Source organism: Corythoichthys intestinalis, chromosome 10, assembly GCF_030265065.1.
Source record: "Corythoichthys intestinalis isolate RoL2023-P3 chromosome 10, ASM3026506v1, whole genome shotgun sequence".
NCBI lineage: Eukaryota > Metazoa > Chordata > Actinopteri > Syngnathiformes > Syngnathidae > Corythoichthys > Corythoichthys intestinalis.
The window spans coordinates 44,879,473-44,904,029 of NC_080404.1; the positions used below are offsets into that span (position 1 = coordinate 44,879,473).

The 24,557-nt window shown below is 39.4% G+C and overlaps 1 protein-coding gene across 2 annotated transcripts in view; it reads left to right on the forward strand.

The window, feature by feature from the left end:
• The window catches only part of slc1a4 (solute carrier family 1 member 4), a 36,746-nt gene extending 14,747 nt beyond the window's left edge, over positions 1-21,999 (forward strand). For both annotated transcript variants that reach the window (XM_057848449.1, XM_057848450.1), the window contains 6 exons: positions 2,188-2,253; positions 4,866-5,032; positions 8,393-8,626; positions 8,852-9,046; positions 11,947-12,081; positions 15,971-21,999. In XM_057848449.1, coding sequence (XP_057704432.1) covers positions 2,188-2,253; positions 4,866-5,032; positions 8,393-8,626; positions 8,852-9,046; positions 11,947-12,081; positions 15,971-16,220 — 1,047 coding nt within the window. In that variant the 3' untranslated portion in view covers positions 16,221-21,999. The remainder of the gene's footprint in view (positions 1-2,187; positions 2,254-4,865; positions 5,033-8,392; positions 8,627-8,851; positions 9,047-11,946; positions 12,082-15,970) is intronic.
• Positions 22,000-24,557: the final 2,558 nt, after the last annotated feature.

Genomic DNA, 24,557 nt, shown 5'->3' on the forward strand with positions numbered 1-24,557 from the left:
TTTTGTTACCTTCGCATTTTCCCCAATATTTTCGATGATAATCAACCGAAACAAAAAAAAATTGAAAAATAACGTTTAAAAGGGTAAATATATGAAAAAGAAAATCTCAACCACTTCTTGATGTCTGCAATTTCTGCATCCCGATTATTGTCATCTGTTTCACCCATAAAATCCCCCAAAAATCCAGCTGTGGCCATTCACAGCTGTGTCTTGACACTCAGTGATACATGCTACATGGAGTTTTTGGATCGAAACAAGGTAAGTATGCGATAATATCGCATTAAAGTCATGGCGTCTGTAATTCTGCTCTCGCGTGCTCTCGCCTCCAGATAGGGTTTTGCTGTTTATCACACATGCATATCGGACAATTTTGAAAGTTGGCCAAATTGGGGGTCTCAGAGCTGAACTTCAAGTCTCCTGAGTGTTTTCCGCCATACGTATTTATTGTCAAAAACTCTCAACTGGGCAGGCGCTCCTATTTAGAATATAATACTAACATTCAACCAAATACACGAATACAGAACAATTAATACAAGACTAATACAATATACTGCATCTCTGTTTACACATATAACCCAATATTCAACACACGTGATCGACATTAACAGGAAAGAAACCTACAGAAAGGTATATGGAGCCACGTCTTAAAACTCCTTGCTGTAGTCTGATTTCTTTCAACCGTCGTTAGATGGTGGTAATTCCACATGAAACAAAGGGTAAACTGCCAACAAAAAACAAGAAGAAGATGTACTCCTTCTTCCGCCCACACTAGTTGGAGCCACATCAATGCAGGCAGGCGCTGCCTCCTAGCGGCCGGAGGGATTCTCTTCAAATTGGTCCCGTGAAAAATCATAAAAACCGGACATTTTCATGAATTTATGAAACCCGGCCGGACCCTCCGGAGAGCACGTAATAAGAGGACATGTCCGGGCAAAAGAGGACGTTTGGTCACCCTAGCTTACTGGCTGCCATTGACAGTGCTAGACAGCCAATACATTTTGACTGGATTGGATGTCAAGCGCTGTCAATGGCACTGAAACCACAGTCTTCCTAGTTTTGTTGGCATTTAAGGGTCAGGTCCGTTAATTTTAGGGCATTTACAGGTTATTTCCTGTTGTTTTTGAGTCGCTTCCTTTTCATTTGGTGACATTCTCGACTCACTTCCTGTTCAGTAACCCAAAATCAACAGGAAGTTAATGCCATAAATGCCCCAAAATTAACAGGAAGTGACCGAAAATCAAGAGGAACTTACCTGAAAGTTCAGAATTAATTTTACGTTAGGCTTAATCTTTGAGTTAGCAGGGGTTTAATTATTCAGTAGAATTGATTTCAACAAATTCTGTGCAGTTTGTTAGTTTTAGGGCTCCGGCATGGCTAAGCTAGCACGAGTCAATGGTGCAATAAAAAAAAAACATACGCACACATGAAAATCACCGATGACCCATGCAATCAATAGTGTTGGCTATGTTTCAGGATAAAGTTATTAAAACTTACCATTGCATGTCAGTAATATAGTATGAACAGCAACATTTGTAATCCAGCAGCTCTGCAGGGAGCAGGGCGGAGTGATATCACAGCGTTTTTTTCTTTGCTGATATTTTATGTCGTAGCCAGCAGCAAGCAGTGAATGATTGAATGAATACTTAATTTGGAAATGAGAAAATAAACATAATAAAAAAAATAAATTAAAAAAAATCAGACAAAACCAATGATACGCTTGAGATAACAGCAACAATACTTAAGACAATAACAGTAATAATAATAATAATTAATAATATCAGAATTTATTCATTGTGTCCAAAATGGAGTAGGATGAAGCATTTGCTATCTAATTTATTTCTCAATTGAATCGACACGCCCTTTTTAACTAGTCCCCATATCAACAAAAGAAATAAAGTAAATAACAACAGTTTATATTGTTCCTCGTTCTTCATAGGGCATTCTTAGCCACACCAAGACAAGACTGTTGGTATTCAATTACAAATCCATTTGTAATCAATAAGAACGATCAGAATGATAACAAGCTTAAACAATTAATTATCTTTTTTTTTTTTTTTTTCTCGGTAAAGTTAGTTTAACAACAGATTCACATCTTTTTTACTCATTGGATATGCATGTACTGTACTTTTCTTGACTAGCATAGAAAAAATGAATTCATCACGGCTTTTCTTCCTCTTTGTGACACAGTATGCCACTGACTACAAGATGGTTGCTTCAGGCAATGACACAAATGGGACCACTCTTTATCAAAAGGTATCAAAAGCCTTGACCGCCACACTTTCATAGACTTGTAAAGGTATGTTCCCCAAAGACATTTCAATAAATAAAACATTTATGTAGTGAAGAAAATAAGTATTTGAACTCATGGATGGGTCTGAAATTTTCATCGTAGATGCATGTTCACTGTGAGAGAGATAATTAAAAAAGAAAAATCGAGAAATCACAATGTATAATTTTTTTAACAATGTATTTGTGTGATATAGCAGCAATAAGGGTTTATACAGTGCACTCGTCCTGTCCCATGCGCAGAAAAACACCCCCAAAGCATGATGCTACCACCCCCATGCTTCACAGTAGGGATGGTGTTTCTGAGATCGTACTCATCATTGTTCTTCTTCTTCCAAACATAGTTATTTGAAATTATGACCAAAAAGTTTTATGTCACTTTCATCTAACTACAAAACTTACCCCCATGACTCCTCTGCATCATCCAAATGGTCATATGCAAACTTAAGACGAGCCTTGACATGTGCTGGTTTAAGCACTGGAAACTTCCGTGCCATGCATGATTTCAAACAATGACGTCTCCAAGTGTATTACCAACAGTAACCTTGGAAACCGTGGTCCTAGCTCTTTTCAGGGTATTGACCAACTCCTGTCGTGTAGTTCTGGGCTGATTCCTCACCTTTCTTAGGATCACTGAGACCCAATGAGGGGATATCTTACATGGGGCTCCGCTCCGATTGAGATTGACCGTCATGTTTAGCTTCTTCCATTTTCTAATGATTGCTCCAACAGTGGACTTTTTTTCACCAAGCTGCTCGGCAATTGCTCCGTAGCCCTTTTCAGCCTTGTGGATGTGAACAATTTTGTCTCTGGTGTCTTTGGGACAGCTGTTTGGGCTTGACCATGTTAGTTAAGTTTGAGTCTTACTGATTGTACGGTGTGGGCAGGTGTCTTAATGCTGCCATCGACCTCAAACAAGTGCATCTGATGCAGGATTATACAATGTATCACAAAAGTGAGTACACCCCTCGCATTTCTGCAGATATTTAAGTATATCTTTTCATGGGACAACACTGACAAAATGACACTTTGACACAATGAAAAGTAGTCTGTGTGCAGCTTTTATAATAGGGTTAATTTATTTTCCCCTCAAAATAACTCAAAATATTGCCATTAATATCTAAAGCCCTGGCAACAAAAGTGAGTACACCCCTTAGAAACTACATCCCTAAATGTCCAAATTGAGTACTGCTTGTCATTTTCCATCCAAAATGTCACGTGACTCGTTACAGGAGTGCTATCAGCATTGCTGCAGAGGTTGAAGAGGTGGGTCATTCCCACCACCATGCTTGACTGTAGGCATGACACACTTATCTTTGTACTCCTCACCTGGTCGCAGCCACACATGCTTGAGGCCATCGGAACCAAACAAATGAATCTTCGTCTCATCAAACCATAGGCCATGGTTCCAGTAATCCATGTGCTTTGTTGACATGTCTTCAGCAAACTGTTTGTGGGCTCTCTAGTGTACAGTCCTCAGAAGAGGCTTCCTCCTGGGGTGACAGCTATGCACGCCAATTTGATGTAGAGTGCGACGTATGGTCTGAGCACTAGCAGGCTGACCCCGCACCTCTTCAATCTCTGCAGCAAGGCTGACAGCACTCCTGTAACGTGTCACATGACATTTTGGAGGGAAAATGACGAGCAGTACTCAATTTGGACATTTAGGGATGTACGTAGTTTCTATGCAGTGTACTCACTTTTGTTGCCAGGGGTTTAGATATTAATGTAATAATGTAAGCTGCACACAGACTACTTTTCATTTTGTCAAAGTGTCATTTTGTCGGTGTTGTCCCATGAAAAGATATACTTAAATTTCTGCAGAAATGCGATGGGTGTACTTACTTTTGTAATACACTGTACATAGAGTGGAGGTGGACTTTTAATAGGCCGACTAACAGCTATTTTAGGGTCAGAATTCTAGCTGATAGACAGGTGTTCAAGTACCTTTTTGCAGCTGTATCACACAAATAAAATGTTAAAAAATCATGCAATGTGATTTCTGGATTTTTCTTTTTAGATTATCTCACAGTGGTCATGCCCATACGCTGAAAATAGAATAGGAATTGAGGCCGGCCACTTTACCACTTTGTTTTCACTCTGTTCATCCAAGTGGCCAGTCACACTAACAATGTAGTCCAACATACACAAGCTCGCACGCCATAATGTGGCTAATGTGGCAGACCAGTTTAAGGATTAGTTTTTGGCGTTGACCCATGGAATTTGTCTGTGAACTCACGGGTCATGTTGTGATGAAGCTGGTGGTATCCTTCAGGACAATGGGTGCTTACCCAACCTAGCCTTTGTTCATGTCCTTGTTTGTTAACCATTATCCAGCTCACTGAAATCTCTGCCCTGGCCATGCACCCACAAACTAACTCTGAAAGTACCCACAAAGTAAAATACGTAGTTAAAATAAATGAAAATTAAACATCCCTAGCGTACAGATTGAAAAATTGAATACTTCTCCTTTGCCCTTCGACTTCACTTAATCCCGGTTAGATACTGTTTAGACAAATGCCCATTAATTGTTCTTGCTCTTCAACTCACCTCTCCATTATTTTCCTCTTAATTTTTAGGTGCCATTTGGTAAAGAAAGTGACGGCATGAACATTCTGGGCCTGGTGTTATTTGCAATGGTATTCGGTGTGGCACTGAGAAAGCTCGGAGATGAGGGGGAAGAGCTTATCCGATTCTTCAACGCCTTTAATGAGGCAACTATGGTGCTGGTATCCTGGATCATGTGGTGAGTGCCAGTGTTGTCACAGATTACTTGGAAAAGTAATTTAATTACTGAGTACGCCTCAAAAAAGTAATCAGTTACTTTACTGATTACTTTATTATTGAAGTAACTATTACTTTAAAAGTAATTTATCGATTACTTTATACCAATTTTTCTCCCATTGCTGCCTCCACATAAGAATGACAACACAAAAAATGTCATCGCATGTAATTGACTTTCCGATAACTGAATTTAAAGGGGAAGATCAGAATTTTTCAACACTTAATTAGTTGGGGGGGTTAATCAGAGGTTGATAGAGTAGCCAAAAATTTTTCTCAAGTAAGAGTAGCTTTACTTCAAAATAATCTAGTCATCAAAAAAAAAACAGGTAAAAAAGTATCCAGTGAAAAGAATACTCAAGTAATGTGTAACATTTTTGAGTAACTGCTTATTTTTTATTTTTATTTTTAAACAATGGTATTTTTTTTTCTCAGCACAAACTTATCTATGTGAATTGTTGTTATAATGATACTGTACAATAACCCATTACATGACCACATGAAGCCAAAGAAATTAAAAACAAAAAACCAAAAAAAACCCCCAATAAATCCCAGAAAGAGAGAAAAAAAACCCAGTAATGAAGCATTATTCGTCCAAAGAGCATGAGTGCCCTGCCCTCTAGTGGAGAAAATGATTCCTAGTTTGAATAGTGAATACTGTAGTTCCTTCATACTTACTATTGTGAAATAAAAAGGATCATATCTCAGGTTTTCCGTGGTCAATCGGTGACAAATAAAAACTGGGAGGGAGTTTTAAATCTGTGCTTTTGATTCATGTTCAGGGCAAAGCTCTATGTCAAATACTTCATTTGTTATGGCGCTTTAAAGACGCCATGTGATTGAAAAGGCTGGCGTGATCATAGAACAGCAAGCTTGTGCCTGATTGGTGTAATGAAGTCATGTGATTATTGTTGTGACGTCTCATTGGTGAAATTAGTAGTGCTACCCTTTGCAATGGCACCGCTAGGAAAAAAAAAATCTAACAGCAGCAACAAAAATCTAATTTTAATAAGAATAAGAATAAAGAGGAAAAATGTAACGACTCTTGTGTAGCCCAAAGTAGCGGAGTAAGAGTAGTGTTTTTTCATCACAAATCGACTCAAGTAAAAGTAAAAAGTATGGCTTAGTAAAACTACTCTTAGAAGTATATTATTCTCAAAAAGTTACACAAATGTTATGGAGTACATGTTACGCATTACTAGCCACCTCTGGGTTTAATTAGTGGATGGAGTTGATTTCAACCACTAGTTCCTCGCATTAGCTTTGCCACTCCGGAGCTCTGAAACTTACAAATAACTGACAAACAGCATGGAATTTGTTAAAATCCACTCCACAGTCTAATCAAACCCCTGCTAACTCGAAGATTGAGCTTAATGTCAAAAATTCTGAAATTCGGGTTCGGGTTTAGGGGTAAACAACATATCAGTGCCAATAATCAACACACAAATGAATTGCACAGTGCAATAAACACAAAGGTGGGTGTGGACGCGAATTCGCGCGCACAACCGGGAAGTACGCCGTAAACACATGCGGTCAATTTGACTACAAAACGTGGCGGGAACTAAGCACTTTACACTCAAACTTACAGCACATCCCTAAAGATGCTAAACGCACACGGCTCCTTACGGCATTAATGCGCTACACCAATATGATGTAAACAATGCTCGCCGACTTAGCGAGGATGAGCGGGAGCTATGACAACCTGCCACTGCAACGGCAAAGCTACGAAACGGATGCGCATGTTGCGGCTCCAACCTATCGCTGGAACCCTCCAGAATGAAGGAAAAATACTTGCGTATATTCATAGACGCACACAGATCAACATTCCCTCGTACATCTCAACAGGTGACTGCACTCGGCTCAAATGTGCACCCACGATGCTCACGCCTGTGTGACAGGAGATAAAAAACAGGAAGTAACTATGAGCGGTTACTAGGGTTGTTCCGATCATGTTTTTTTAATCCAGATCTGATCCCGATCGTTTTAGTTTGAGTATCTGCCGATCCCGATATTTCCCGATCCGATTGCTTTTTTTTTTTTGCTCCCGATAATTTTTCCCGATCATATACATTTTGGCAATGCATTAAGAAAAAAGTGAATAAAACTCGGACGAATATATACATTCAACATACAGTACATAAGACTGTATTTGTTTATTATGACAATAAATCCTCAAGATGGGATTTAAATTATTAACATTCTTTCTGTGAGAGGGATCCACGGATAGAAAGACTTGTATTTCTTAAAGGACAAATGTGACTTTGTATATTGTGACTAAATATTGCCATCTAGTGGATTTTTATGAGCTTTCAGTAAATGATAATTCAGCCATTTAACTTCTGCCCAAATGCATGATGGGAAGTGCAACCATGACTGTGCGTAATGGTACCAATTGATATATCTTCTCAGCGTTGGCAAATAAATTAGGGTGTTAAGAAAAAGATCAACTACCACCTTTCTTCCCCACATTGCTTCCCACGATATTTCTGATCTTTGAGAGAGGGATTGTAAGGCTTTAGCCAATTAAAAAAAGGCTTCAAAGGCTGCCAAAATTCTCTCTACTCATTTTACATTGCCTTTTAGTTCTATGTATACGTAATACGGTGCCATTATAGATTGAACGTGACAATGCGTGAGTGGATAGTGCAGCGCATGCGTTAATTGCGTTAAAAATTTAATGTTATTACTGCCGTTGACGCGATAAATTTGACAGCCCCACTTTAAGCCAAAACTAAAGACTCTGGATGAGTGCAAGACATTTTGTCTGTAACGTTAAATACAATTAGAAAATGATTTAATTAAAAAAAAAAGTGTGTATATATATATATAATATATATATATATATATATATATATATATATATAATAAAAAAAGCATGTCCGATATTTTTTGCTGATTCCGATACGTTGAAAATGACATGATCGGAACTGATCGATCGGCATCCCGATCTATCGGGACATCTCTAGCGGTTACCATGGAAACGAACGTGTAGTGGAAACGTTTCTCACATTTTCTATTTAAAATGCTTTTTGTACATGACTACAATATTCTTCATTCTACATACATTATGAGGCAATAACAATATGGTAACGCACAGGCACTAAGGAAACTAACTTGAATCAAATGACTTGTTTGGAAAAATGAACACGTTAGATTGCTCTTTACTGAAAGAAAGTCATCAGATTACAATAATGCGCCAACACTGGTGAGTGCTACCACAAGCGTTCAAAGTATACTGTATATATGGTGATATTTTTGGTCCAGCATAAAGTCAAAGATAGTTTCAGAAATGGAACTCATACACTGTTATTCTCCCAATCCTCAGGTATATCCCATTTGGCATTGTGTTCCTGGTGGGCAGCAAGATTGTAGAGATGGAGGATGTGGTTCTACTAGTCACAAGTCTGGGAAAATACATATTTGCTTCCATCCTGGGACACATTATTCACGGTGGTATCGTCCTGCCCCTCATCTACTTTGGATTTACGCGGAAAAATCCCTTCAGTTTCCTGTCAGGGCTCATTACGCCCTTTACGACCGCCTTCGCCACCTGCTCCAGGTACCTACGCTACCTTCCTGCAATACTATAATCCTGAATGGAATGCAAATTCTAAATCTAAATATCTGTACAACTGTTTTCAAAGACATCAGCTATGATGGAATGAAAGCAGTTTTAAAAGACTTGTTACCCACAAAGTCACCCTTTTCAAAATGGAAGTGTTATTGAGGATTAAAAAAACATTAAAATTGGGATTTTTGTCATTGATGTAAAAATCTCTCACAGTTCAGCGACCCTTCCTTCCATGATTAAGTGTGTGGAGGAGAACAACGGTGTGGACAAACGTATCAGCCGCTTCATTCTGCCGATTGGTGCCACCGTGAACATGGATGGAGCGGCCATATTCCAGTGCATAGCTGCAGTCTTCATTGCTCAGCTCAATGATACTGAGCTTAATGCTGGACAGATCTTTACTATCCTGTAAGTGCACAGTTTTTTTTATTCATCTTCAAAATATAACGTTGTTACAGGCATTTACCCTAGCAAGTTCAAGGAAAGTGAAATGAACTCTTTCTCGGACAGTGGTCACGACAGTGGACAGCTTATTAAAAGTTGACACTTAAGACTAGAGATGTCCCGATCGGCCGATCGATCGGGTCCGATCACGTCATTTTCAAAGTATCGTAATCGGCAAAAAAATATCGGCCATGCCTTTTTTTAATATACTGTATATACAGTGCCTTACAAAAGTATTCGGCCCCCTTGAATCTTGCAACCTTTCGCCACATTTCAGGCTTCAAACATAAAGATATGAAATTTAATTTTTTTGTCAAGAATCAACAACAAGTGGGACACAATCGTGAAGTGGAACAACATTTATTGGATAATTTAAACTTTTTTAACAAATAAAAAACTGAAAAGTGGGGCGTGCAATATTATTCGGCCCCTTTACTTTCAGTGCAGCAAACTCACTCCCGAAAATTCAGTGAGGATCTCTGAATGATCCAATGTTGTCCTAAATGACCGATGATGATAAATAGAATCCACCTGTGTGTAATCAAGTCTCCGTATAAATGCACCTGCTCTGTGATAGTCTCAGGGTTCTGTTTAAAGTGCAGAGAGCATTATGAAAACCAAGGAACACACCAGGCAGGTCCGAGATACTGTTGTGGAGAAGTTTAAAGCCGGATTTGGATACAAAAAGATTTCCCAAGCTTTAAACATCTCAAGGAGCACTGTGCAAGCCATCATATTGAAATGGAAGGAGCATCAGACCACTGCAAATCTACCAAGACCCGGCCATCCTTCCAAACTTTCTTCTCAAACAAGGAGAAAACTGATCAGAGATGCAGCCAAGAGGCCCATGATCACTCTGGATGAACTGCAGAGATCTACAGCTGAGGTGGGAAGAGTCTGTCCATAGGACAACAATCAGTCGTACACTGCACAAATCTGGCCTTTATGGAAGAGTGGCAAGAAGAAAGCCATTTCTCAAAGATATCCATAAAAAGTCTCGTTTAAAGTTTGCCACAAGCTACCTGGGAGACACACCAAACATGTGGATGAAGGTGCTCTGGTCAGATGAAACCAAAATTGAACTTTTTGGCCACAATGCAAAACGATATGTTTGGCGTAAAAGCAACACAGCTCATCACCCTGAACACACCATCCCCACTGTCAAACATGGTGGTGGCAGCATCATGGTTTGGGCCTGCTTTTCTTCAGCAGGGACAGGGAAGATGGTTAAAATTGACGGGAAGATGGATGCAGCCAAATACAGGAACATTCTGGAAGAAAACCTGTTGGTATCTGCACAAGACCTGAGACTGGGACGGAGATTTATCTTCCAACAGGACAATGATCCAAAACATAAAGCCACTCTCCATCCAACCTCACTGAGCTTGAGCTGTTTTGCAAGGAAGAATGGGCAAGAATGTCAGTCTCTCGATGTGCAAAACTGATAGAAACATACCCCAAGTGATTTGCAGCTGTAATTGGAGCAAAAGGTGGCGCTACAAAGTATTAACGCAAGGGGGCCGAATAATATTGCACGCCCCACTTTTCAGTTTTTTATTTGTTAAAAAAGTTTAAATTATCCAATAAATTTTGTTCCACTTCACGATTGTGTCCCACTTGTTGTTGATTCTTGACAAAAAATTAAAATTTTATATCTTTATGTTTGAAGCCTGAAATGTGGCGAAAGGTTGCAAGGTTCAAGGGGGCCGAATACTTTTGCAAGGCACTGTAACGTTAGAGACTTAATACGTTAAACTCATCCAGAGTCTTTAGTTTAGGCTTAAAGTAGGGTTATCAAATTTATCCCAATAACGGCGGTAATAAGTTTTTTTTAAATGTATCACGTTAAAAAATTTAACGCAATTAATGCATGCGTTGCACGACCCACTCACGCATTGTCACGCTCAATCTGTAATGGCGCCATTTTACCCATATAGAGAGATAAAAGGCAGGATAAAATGAGTAGAGTGAATTTTGGCAGCCTTTGGAGGCTTATTTTAATTGGCTAAAGCCTTAAAATCCCTCTCTCCACGATTAGAAATATCATGGGAAGCAATGTGCGGAAGCAAGATCGCATTTGATCTTTTTCTTAACACCTTATTTTATTTCTCAACGCAGAGAAGATATATCAATTGCTAGAACTACGCACAGTCATGGTTCCACTTGCCATCATGGTTCCACTTCCCATCATGCATTGGGGCATGGCTGCAGTATCATTTACTGAAAGCTCAACAAATACACTAGATGGCAATATTTAGTCACAATATACAAAGTCACAAGCCTTTCTATCAGTGGATCCCTCTCACTGAAAGAATGTTAATAATGTAAATGCCATCTTGAGGATTTATTGTCATAATAAACAAATACAGTACTTATGTAGTGTATGTTGAATGTATATATTCGTCCGAGTTTTATTCATTTTTTTCTTAATGCATTGCCAAAATGTATTTGATCGGGAAAAATTATCGGGAATGATTGGAATTGAATCGGGAGCAAAAAAAAGCAATCGGATCAGGAAATATCGGGATCGGCAGATACTAAAATGATCAGGATCGGATCGGGAGCAAAAAAACATGATCGGAACAACCCTACTTAGGACCTTCTATTTTGACTGGGAGGGGCAAGTGAATGAATGTTCATTCGCCCCTCCCAGTCAAAATGGATTGGACAATGGCAGCCAATAGGTTGAATGAGTGCCCTGTAAGATGTAACATGATTCGACTGCCTCCGTTGAAATTCAGCAGGTTGATTGTGGCCGACCGTGACGCATCTCATGTCGGCTACTACTATACAATGCACCATTGCCTCTGAGGCTTCCTGGTGGTTCTCCATTTTGTGATACATGTGAAAATTGTTGTTTCTAGGGTGACTGCCACGGCCTCCAGCGTCGGGGCTGCAGGGATCCCAGCCGGTGGCATCATCACCATTGCCATCATACTGGAGGCCATTGGGTTACCAACCAATGATCTGTCCCTAATGCTGGCTGTTGACTGGATTGTGTGAGTAAAATTATTGAACTTGCATCCAATTTGACGAAGGAATCCAAATTTAGGCGAGTCGGTTAGCGTATGATGAAGGGATGCATCTCAAATCTTGGATTAACACATAATTTTCAAAATTGTACAGTATTATGTTGTAAAATCTAAATTAGTGTTGTACTGAAAGTTTTTTTTTTTTTTGGTAAAATTAAACTGGTAGGTCGCCACTGTTGTTGATGACGCAATGCACTCTGGGCGGTGACATTATTGGGCAGTGCTGCCGGGCTTCCACAGTGTCACTCTTTAGCTATATAAACATGTTGGTTCTGCCCTTCCAATTTGAATCCGAGCGGAAAAGTGATGAGCAGGACAACGCTGTCGATATTTCACAAAATGAGCAGCAGATGCAATTAAATGAAGGTCTCCAGCGGGATTTGAACCCGCATTTCCTGTGCGACAACGAGCGCGTAGACCACGGAGTGGTGATTTATCGTGATACTTTGTATCCCAAAAGGTTATCGATATGCTCCTGCCAAGAATCAAGATATCGTTTTAGAAAGGTGTCATTGTCGAAAAAAATAAAATAAAAAGGAACCAACAAGTTGCTACCAAAATCTTCCACCATAATAGTGTCTCAGTTAACTCTAAGGGTGCATTGACGGTGCACGGTGCCCAATCCGTTTAGACTGGGAACGTTCGTTCATTCGAAACCAGAGCATTCTGTCCGATTTTCAGGGCATTTACAGGTCACCTGCGGTTCATTTTACGGCATTTACAGGTCATTTCCTGTTGAGTTTGAGTCACTACCTATTCATTTGGATGATTCCCAGGTCACCTCCTGTTCTGTAACTCAAAATAAACAGGAAGTGACCCATAAAATACCCCAAAATCAACAGGAAGTAACTGAACATCAACAGGTAAATGACCTTAAAGACAAAATGTGAATTAATTTCATAACATGCCAAATAGGGTCACAATTAAAGTAATTAAACATTGTCCAACAAATAAAGCATGAAAAAAATAATTAATATGTTGTATATTTGACAAAATAATCGCGTTTCCGAAGTTCGAGCCTGAAAGGGGACAAACCCGGAAGTGATACGTCACAACGAGAACAGCGATGGTAGCGCTCCATACGTCCGCCATACAAAGCCCTTCAATGATTCAAACAGCGATATAAGCGATAGATCGAGCGCAAAAGAGGAGATCCAAGTTTTTGAAGAGTTGGAGGAAGAAGAGGAGCTTGGAATTTTATGTTGGACCTAACATGTATTAGCCAGACTCTAATCAGGATGCAAACAATGTGCCTGGACTACCTGACATGGAATGGAGACAAGACCCATCGAGATTACAAGATTGGTAAGATATAGGCTGTTATTATTTTCATGATTTGAAGATGCAGGCATTTGCACATAATTTTATGTTTTTGTCTATCTGATGACATTGTTTAAAAAAATAATTATCAGACTTCATGTTCATTTTGGCAGATCCGGCAGCTCTCGTGCATATAAAATAATAATATAAAAACGTTGGGGGGAAAGAAGATGAGTCGTTGATGGATTTCTCCACTTTATTGTGGCAACAATAAGAAAACAAAATAATAGTGGACTGCCGCCACTTTCGACCGCAAAGTTTTGCTTCTTGCTCATCTCCCCCTCGCCTCCTACTACTCACAGCTCTCCAGTCCCAGCGTCTCTTAAACGGATCGTGCATAGTGTCGTTATGAGCTTTTAGTTGACAAAGGTATCGAACACACGACGTGCTGACAACTTTGTTTCTTTATTAACACATGGAGCTAACAGTACGAACACAGCTTGAGGCTCTCGGCAGGCTGTGCGGAGCATTGATAGAGCCTGTGCCTCTCTATTACACTCCCGTGTCACGTGACCAAAACAAGAGTAATGTTGCGTGCACTTCAGGGTGCCTCGAAAAACATTATATCAGAATATTACACGCAGTTACGACATTTCAGTATAAAATAAAATAATAATTGTGAACTGAGAAGCTGGACCAAAAAATCACACTCCTGACATAAAAAAAAAAAAAAAAAAAAAAAAAACTTGAAATTTGCGGCATCTTGGGAGCAAGCAGCCAGGATCAAACGGTATTCCAACATGCCAAAAAGACTGTTGCATTTACTGTCTTTTTTAAAAAAAAAAAAGGAAGATGGTTCAAAACGAGTCAGAAAAGCACATACAAATGAAAGAAAAAATGGAAAGTCCCACAGCATGGCAAGTGGGCATTTGCGTTTTGTTTTCAGCACAATTTTCTGCATAATGTAATGTCCGTAACTGTGTGCGGGCGCGTGAAGGGGCCATCGGACAGCAGAGTGGTGACGTAGCGGGAAGTGAGGAGGAGAGTATGGCGTGAGAGCGAAGTTGGCGGTCGCATGTTGCAGCAGTCCGCTGTTATTTTTGTTATTTGTTATATAACTGTTGCCACAATAAAGTGAAGGAAGCCATCATTCACTCCTCTCCTTTCTATTTCCCTATTCGGGCTATTAAAATATGTTCCGGGACCTGTCCACATGCCGTCATCCCTGCGCTGTCATATGTATTTTGCGTTCCGGCACCTTATGATTTCCAAATCAAGCACTGTTCCACAACAGTTGGCAGCTCTGCTTTGACAAAGTCATCAGTCATCTATCCAAAAATCACACTCTTTTGCAAATCCTTGATCATAAGCAGACCGGTTGAGGAAGCAGGCATCTTCGAAGTCCTTGTAGCAGAGAACACGACTCGATGATGGTGTGAAATTCATTCGCTTGGTGAGAACAAAAGATGTCCATTAGGCATGGCCCTGCTATCCTTCAGCCACTCATACAACTTTTCTTTAGATTGAAAACAATACATTGCCACACACCGCCGTGGCATCTTACCGAGAAGCAATGCAACAATACTGTGTGTATGGAGGACTTTCCTCGCAGTTCTCGGTGTGACGTCAATTCCGAAGATTTCCGAAGATTGTCGAAGAAAAGCATTTTTGTTGTCAAGCGCGTTGCTATGGGTTAAACAAAGAATCTGGAAGGGTTGCGTTAAAAAAAAAAGCAAAAATATGCTTAGAATTGTTTAGCCATTGATATTATTCAAAAACATGGTTGGCCAACCTTACTTCACATTTGGCCTTAAATGGCCCAAAATTACCTCATTGCCTGGCATTGGCTGCCACTGACGGCCATAGACGTTCAATCCATTTTAACTGGGAGGGTGGCAGCAAATGAACATTCCATTCGCCGCCATCCTCCCAGTTCAAATGGATTGGACGTCCACTAGTGATAAACTCATTCCAATTCACAGCAGAAGCTTGTTTTTCCGTTTATTAGTTGTTTGTAGAATATCCTAGAATGATTTCCTGACCAATGAATCGATAATCGTTGTATTGCGATATCGTCAGATCATCGTTATCATGAGCTTTATATCGCAAATCGTATCGTATCGTGAGGTACCAAGAGGTTCCCACTCCTAATTAGTAAAAAGTCCTCAGATGAAAACCAACAAATGTTACTGTTCGTGAATGCGGCAGCAAGGAGACAACAATGACTTAGGGATTGCGTCAAAGGGTTTATTGAACACACAAAAAAATACACGATTGTGAAAAGGGAGACACAAAAAGGGTCCGTGACAGTAGATCCAGATCAATCAAAAAAAAAAAAAAAAAAAAAAAAAGGGAAAACCGCGGTGAGAGGCAGACTAACGGAAAAAACCATGGCAATGATGCAACAATCAACGAAGGGGTCAAGAATACCAACGGTCAAATGGCAGCAACTCAATATCTTGGCAAGCCGCCTAGGATCGGTTTGAAGACACTAATGATGATATGATATGGATAATTTACAAGTGGTTTGGAAATGGCTTTGAAAAACAGTCCTGTTTTCTTAAGATTTCACGTTTACTTTGTATCATCTCCGCAGGGATCGCACGACCACCGTGGTCAATGTGGAAGGTGATGCTCTGGGTGCTGGAATCCTGCATCACATCAACCAGCAGGAGATTAAAAAGCAGCAGCAACAGCAGAAGGAGATAGATGAGGGAGGTGATCTTTCTGAGGTGCGGGTAGAAACAGTGGCCAATGTCCAAGCCCAGGAGGAGACCTCGCCTCTTGTCATGCACAAAACCAAAGCCTCAGAAGCGGTACCGGAAGCCGCTGAGTCGGTCCTGTGAATTCATGAAAGGTTTTTTTTTTGTATTCATTGTCAAACCTGTTGACCTTTGTACACTGTTCGTGTTGCTGCTGTTGGAACACTCACCTGAGTCACTGAAAATAAGGCCATGGGTTGGCACTCGTAAGAAGGTAAAAAAAGTTCCGTTATCGAGTACAAGGGGACCAGCAGATGTTCACAGAGTTCGAAATAGTTTAGTTTTCACTGTTATAACTCATGAACATTCCCATTAATGTGAAACGCATATTTCTTTTTCGTGACGTTCATTATTGACCGGAGCGACCTACAGACCTCAAACAACTTAAACGCCATATACCACGTGTCTTATTGTAAACACATCAGGGTGGAAGCTCAAAACAGGTACTTGTATGTACTGAAAAAGGTCCTCATAAACACTTAGTTAGGAGGGTTTGTCATTTGTGCTTTTCACAGTTGTTGACATTTGTTTGCTAACCCACATGTCAAACATTAACCCTTGGAATGGGGGCGTCTGCTCTGTTTTTCCACACTACTTATGCTATTGACTCGTTTCGCGAAGCTGAACATTGAAAAGAAAAGCAAAAAAAAAAAAGATTCATCCCCAAGTACTTTGAATGAATGAAATCTCTACTCCAAATACGACATTGATGACAATTGCACAAATAATGGGCAATTTAGTTTTCCTTCATCAACATTTCCGTGGCATGCAAAGATGTTAATCAGGCTTATTTCAGAAAATAGAGTACAATTTCTACATGTTAAACTAAATTTGTTGGATACTGAAAGCTGAAAGTTATTTTTTCAGCTGACACGGCTTGTCAAATAATACAATAACATTGATTCTGGATCAAAAAGAAATTTAATACCGTACAACAATAGTCGCATTGCCTATAGTTGGATTTTATGGATAAAGGGATGATGAATTTATATGATATTGTGAAAGCCTGTTTGAAGATGATGGTTTTGAAGCACAGTGATCCCTCGCTACTTTGCGCTTCAAACTTCACGCCCTCAGTCCATCGCGGATTTTTTAAAATAAATTAAAAAATAAATAAATGCAGATTTTATAGCGCTGTCCCGATCCAATCATGTTGTCTCCCACTCTTGCTCCTGCCGCTTTTTTTGGTCAGGCAGTGTACTGGAGTTGCTTGTTAAAGTTAACGATGATTGACAGACAGTTGAGGTTTGATCTTGCCAGAGACGCTTGTAAGCCAAGACTTCAAAGCGCTGCATGCATCGTTTAACTTGATAAATAGTGGCTGTGGCAACTCATTGTATGTAAGTGAGCAGCTTGAGTGAGCGGACTCACTCAATTAAGCATTTACTGTAATTTTCGGACTTTAAGGTGCACCCGACTATAACGCGCAACGCCACCCACCAAGTTAGACACGAAAACGAAATTTGTTCATTGGTAAGCCGCACTGGACTATAAGGTGCAGCTGTCCTCACTGTATTATGGGATATTTACACCAAAAGATAAGATTAAAAAAAGATTAACCGGTAACAATTTATTTGAAGACGGCATCACAAGACCAAATAAACACCATGAAACTCTGAACCCATTGGATACAAAGCTTCATTGCTTCAAGAAGCTTCATTTGGCCATTACTGTTCCCTTGGGGGAGACAGTCAACCTCTGCTGCCGCCTTCTGTCAACATTGTTGTCGTCCAACATTCCTACTAGCATGCATTGCGGCGCTACAGACAAAATTCATGTTCTGTGTTATTTCTTCAGTTACTCTTCGAGTTGTTTTATTAATTGCTAGTTATGGGTTTAGGGCAGACATGTCCAAAGTCCGGCCCGGGGGCCAAATGCGGCCGTGGTCAAATTTCATCTGGCCCCCAGCCTCTGTCATAAAATCAATAACGTCTAGCCCGCACACAGACTTATTAAATTGGTCAGCAGTATTGCTACCAGCATATGAAGTAGTTTACACACTAAATGTTGCTCCTCATTCAACCATTAAAAGGCAGCAGCACTCTAAGCAACATTACCCCGTGTGACCCTTTACTTCCAATTTCCTAAAATGGCGTCAATCAACTAAAAAAAGAAAGTTGACTGCGGCGGCCGACGCTTCAAGCATAGGTGGAAATTGGACTATTTCTTCACTAAAATACGCAACAACTGTGCCTGCGTCATTTGCAAAAAGACAGTTGCTGTTTTGAAAGAGTTCAATGTGAGGCGATATTACCAAACAAGACACGCTGACATGTACGACAAGATTACAGCGAAGATACGTAGCGAGTAATTGAAGCAACTTGAAGCTAGTTTAATTTCACAGCAGCAGTATTTCACTAGAGCCCGAGAGTCGAAAGAGAACGCCACAAAGGTTAGTTGCGAGATTGTTGAAATTATTAATTAAAAAAATAATAAACCAAATGTGACACACAGAATGGCTTGCTAAAATTTACTTAAATATATTGTTCGGCATAAAGGACGTCAGGCAAAGTCGGCCCCCCAAATTTTTACCGCACCAAATCTGGCCCCCTTTGCAAAAAGTTTGGACACCCCTGGTTTAACTTGTTACACAGAATGAGTTGCCACAGCAACTGTTTAAGTGAGCAGCTTGAGCGGATTTGAGTGGACTCATTCAATGAAGCATTTACTGTCTTTTTCGGACTATAAGGCGCACCGCCACCCACCAAATTTGACACGAAAACAGCATTTGTTCATCGATACACTGCACTGGACTATAAGGCGCAGCTGTCCTCAATGTATTATGGGATATTTACACCAAAAGATATTAACCGGTAACACTTTATTTGACAGCGGCATCATATGACTGTCATAAGACCAAACAAACACCATGAAACTTTGACCCAATTGGCTGCAAAGCTTCATTGCTTCAAGAAGCTTCATTTGGCCATTACTGCTCCCTTGGGGGAGACAGTCAACCTCTGCTGCCACCTGCTGTCAACACTGTTGTCATCCAACATGCCTCCTAGCATGCATTGCGGCGTTACAGACAAAATTCATGTTCTGTGCTAATTATTTCTTCAGTTACTGTTCCAGTTGTTTCATTAATTGCTGGTTATGAGTTGAGGGTGTTACGGTAACACTTTATTTGACAGTGGTGCCATAAGACTCATTAGACCAGGGGTTTTCAACCCAGTCCTCAAGGCACACTGTGGGTCCTGGTTTTTGTTCCAGCCGATCCAGCAGAGACAGTTGAACCAATGAGGCTTCTGCTAAAACAAGCCACACCTGACTGCAATCAACTGATTGCACTTGTAAAACACCAGATTGGGGAAAAAGTGTTGTCATCTTGTTTGGTAAGAATGAAATCCTGCACCCACAGTGTGCCTTAGTGGAATAGGTTGGGGACCCCTGCATTAGACAATCATAATTATGACATGACACTGTCATGAGGATTAATGAAGGCTTATAACAGATGTCATTTAGTGTCATTCTGGAAATTATCTCACTGTTGAATGGATGTAAAAAATCCAAACTGGACATAGATGGAGTTAGTAACAATTTGCCGGATGACACTTAATGACATAGGTCATAAGAATTCAGTAATGCCCTTGATAGTGTCATGTCATAATTATAACTGCTTTATGACAGTCTTATGATGCTGTTGTCAAATAAAGTGTTACCTATTAACCCAAATAAATCAACAAATAATCTGCACAAGACTATTGGCCGCAGGATTTAAAATGAGGGGAAAAAAGTAGTGGCTTATAGTCCAAAAATTACAATACTAAAAACAAGCATTTTTCTACTTTTTAAAAATGGATTGGGCGTCTCTTTTTTTTTTTCTTGTATAAAATAATTCAGTGGGACAGTAACATGTTTAAAACTTATCCTAATTATTACATTTAAAGTGCTTAAAAACCTTTTTATTAAAAAAATATATATGTATTTTAAATTATACTTTGTGGAAAAAAGTGAAAAAGCATGTCTCTATTTCCAAAGACAAATCTGAATAAATACACTACTACTACTTTGCGGTTTTTCACTTCACGCGGCGAGTTCTGGTCCCCATTAACCGCGAAAAACGAGGGATCACTGTGCAGCAAACAACTTGTTGAGCCCGTTCTATCAAGAAGCACGATAATATAAAATAAGTATTTTGTTGTTGTCATTTTTAAAGTTTGTTTTAATGTACTCTGAACTCACAATTTCTTTAAAATAATTGTGTTCCCTGACAAAATATAGTATTTTCCAATTGTGGCGGGTGTTGCGACATGACTTGCACCCATCGCTCACTCAGACACATTGATGCTTTTTATTATTTTGGCTTGCACAAGCCACATAGCACAGACTAAACATTATATGGTGCTTATGATTTCTATCTAAATACATGTGAAGTCCTGCTGGTTTGTTTGAAAATGCTAAACACTCCAGTGTTGATTTTATTGGTGGTAAAGACTCACATGTAGGATGTTTATTTAGGCCCCCCCCCACACACACACACATTTTTCTATTAGATTATTGAATCATTCAGAAAATACATATACTAAAACAACAATATACAATTCTAAAATATTTTTTTTCCACAAATAATCTTGTTAGAATGATTATTGGCTGCTCTCTAGTGGTGACTAGCGGGACTACTTAAGGGCGCCTATTGACAAATTGATAATTCTTTGCAAAGTAAACATTATTTTTTAATCCTTACACTGTATTTGATTTGCATTTCCATTCAATTTGTGATAAGTTTTGCCTCCAGCATTGACATTCTTGAGTTGGGAATCTAATTTTGCTGCCCACTTGAAGAGGCAGCTCAATGTGAGTTCTTTAAGTGTTGTCCTGTGTTAAACCTTTTTAAAGCAGAGTGTGAGCTAGTATGCTGTAAACCATTCAACATAATTTCACTTGACTATTCTAGTTCAACCACTTTTTGTCTTATGATTTTCCTGTGTTTTTTATTTTTTATTTTTAATATAGCTGATGTGACACGCAATCCTACCGGTACGGTACTTTGATCAATGGTACTTACTACTTTCTAAAAATAATTAATCATGTGCTAGTGTAACGCTGCTCTTAGAAACTACCTTATACGTGTGAGTGTTTGAATTATTAGTTAATTGTATTTCCCTGTTGGTTCAATGATATGTTCTGCAGTCATGTTTTTGCATTTGATTCTGCTGTTTGTCACCATTAAAAAAAAAAAAAAAAAAAAAAAGGAAAGTGAACATTTTACTTCAAGCCAACTGACTGTTTCTTCTTCTTAACACATTTGTATGTTCCTCATTAGGCTTTTGGTAGAGTACGCTAACTCTTACTGATTTTGGACAGAGATGGGTATACGAACTGGACTGGGGATAAAAATTAAGATAATACTCATCGTCTTCAGTCCGACTTTAGTACCTATTTTGAAGGAAGTTCACAATTTTAAAGCCATGTCCTTTCTATCTGGCCTGTCCATAGCACAACCGTCCAATATATCAGACACCTTCATCATCAGCATTATGCCTGATCTCATCACCTAAGAAGTGACTATTTTATTTTAAACGTGTAGCACCCTATGGATGAATCATAATAACAATAATAATAAACGCATAATAATATAATAGTAAAGAGCCTTTCATGCATGAATTATAACTTTTTTTTTTTTAACCCCACAGAGCTACCCTTACAAAAAAGTCAAAAATGGACTTTTCTCAAATGTTTACTTTTTTGGCATATTTGGGCTGTGCTGAGAGTCCTGACATGTTTTTGGAAGGTTTCCCGGCGCTCCTTGGCCCAAAAGTGTTTTTTGACTGTTTTTGGAATTTTGAAAAACTGCGTAAGCACCTACCCTTACAAAAAAGTCAAAAATTGACTTTTCTCAAAAGTTTACTTTTTTGGCATATTTGGGCTTTGCCGAGAGTCCTGACATGTTTTTGGTGAGTTTCCCAGGGCTCCTTGGCCCAAAAGTGTTTTTTGACCGTTTTTTGAAATTTTGAGAAAATGTGTAAGCACCCCCCCTTCCAAAGAGTCAAAAATTGATTTTTCTCAAAAGTCATATTTTTTGGCATATTTGGGCTGTGCCGAGAGTCCTGACATGTTTTTGGAAGTTTTCCCGGCGCTCCTAGGCCCAAAAGTGTTTTTTGACCGTTTTTGAAATTTTGAAAAAATGCGTAAGCACCCCCCCCCCTTACAAAAAGTCAAAAATAGACTTTTTTCAAAAGTTTACTTTTTTGGCATATTTGGGCTGTGCCGAGAGTCCTGACATGTTTTTAGAACGTTTCCCGGCGCTCCTTGGCCCAAAATTGTTTTTTGACCGTTTTTCAAATTTTGAAAAATGCGTAAGTACCCCCCCCCCCCCTTACAAAAAAGTCAAAAATTTACTTTTCTCAAAAGTCAACATTTTGGGCATATTTGGGCTCTGCCGAGAGTCCTGACATGTTTTTAGAACGCTTCCCGGCGCTCTCTGGCCCAAAAGTGTTTTTTGACCGTTTTTGAAATTTTGAAAAAATGCGTAAGTACCCCCCCTTACAAAAAGTCAAAAATGGACTGTAAAAGGCCAATATCATTTTTGTGTATTTTATATTTGTGAACGATCTTTTCTATTTTGTAAATTGTTTATGGATTTTGGCCCTGCGCTGCGCGTATTTAAACGACGTAACATCCGGTTGCCAATTAGCAGACAGCTGCGTCTTGTCAACGCAGGAGCCGGTAAGCACGCTTCCTTGTTGAGTTAAATGTCTATCCTTTGCTTTTTAACATCTAACAAATGCAAACTGTTACTTGATTTGACCAGCTGATGTCTGCTCGCTGGTCTTGAAGCGGCTTCTGTGTTCGGGTTGATTTGCACGCCTCGGAGAGCGCAGCGAGGTATTTTATTTGTTTGGAATTGTTTGATAACTGATCACTGTGAAATGTTAATTATTTTGTATTGAATTTTAGTTTCACGGTGTCGTAAGGACGTTTGGAAAATAAAGAAACCTTGCAGATCAGTCGATCTCACGTCGTCATTCCGAGGGGCTGCTACATGGACTTTTCTCAAAAGTCAACTTTTTGGGCATATTTGGGCTCTGCCGAGAGTCTTGACATGTTTTTAGAACGTTTCCCGGCGCTCCTTGGCCCAAAAGTGTTTTTTGACCGTTTTTGAAATTTTGAAAAATGCGTCAGTACCCCCCCTTACAAAAAAGTCAAAAATTGACTTTTCTCAAAAGTCAACTTTTCGGGCATATTTGGGTTGTGCCGAGAGTCCTGACATGTTTTCAGAACGTTTCTCGGCGCTCCTTGGCGAAAAAATGATTTTTGACTGTTTTTAAAATTTTGAAAAATGCGTAAGTACCCCCCCTTACAAAAAAAGTCAAAAATTGACTTTTCTCAAAAGTTTACTTTTTTGGCATATTTGGGCTCTGCCGAGAGTCATGACATGTTTATGGAATATTTCCCGGCGGTCATTGGCCCAAAAGTGTTTTTGACAGTTTTTGAAATTTTGAAAAATGCGTAAGTAACCCCCCTTACAAAAAAGTCAAAAACTGACTTTTCTAAAAAGTTTACTTTTTTGGCATATTTGGGCTGTGCCGAGAGTCCTGACATGTTTTTGGAACGTTTCCCGGCGGTCCTTGGCCCAAAAGTGTTTTTTGACCAGTTTTGAAATTTTGAACAAATGCGTAAGCACACTCCCTTACAAAAAAGTCGAAAATTGACTTTTCTCAAAAGTAATATTTTTTTGGCATATTTGGCCTGTGCCGAGAGTCCTGACATGTTTTTGGAAGTTTTCCCGGCGCTCTTAGGCCCAAAAGTGTTTTTTGACCGTTTTTTAAATTTTGAAAAAATGCGTAAGCACCCCCCCTTACAAAAAAGTCACAAATTGACTTTTCTCAAAAGGCAACTTTTTGGGCATATTTGGGCTGTGCCGAGAGTCTTGACATGTTTTTAGAACGTTTCTCGGCATTCCTTGGCCCAAAAGTGTTTTTTGACCGTTTTTGAAATTTTGAAAAATGCGTAAGTACCCCCCCTTACAAAAAAGTCAAAAATTGACTTTTCTCAAAAGGCAACTTTTTGGGCATATTTGGGCTGTGCCGACAGTCTTGACATGTTTTTAGAACGTTTCCCGGTGCTCCTTGGCCCAAAAGTGTTTTTTGACAGTTTTTGAAATTTTGAAAAATGCGTAAGTACCCCCCCTTACAAAAAAGTCAAAAATTGACCTTTCTCAAAAGTTTACTTTTTGGGCATATTTGGGCTGTGCCGAGAGTCCTGACATGTTTTTGGAAGGTTTCTCGGCGCTCCTTGGCGCAAAAATGATTTTTGACCGTTTTTGAAATTTTGAAAAAATGCGTAAGTACCCCCCCTTACAAAAAGTCAAAAATGGACTGTAAAAGGCCAATATCATTTTTGTGTATTTTATATTTGTGAACGATCTTTTCTATTTTGTAAATTGTTTATGGATTTTGGCCCTGCGCTGCGCGTATT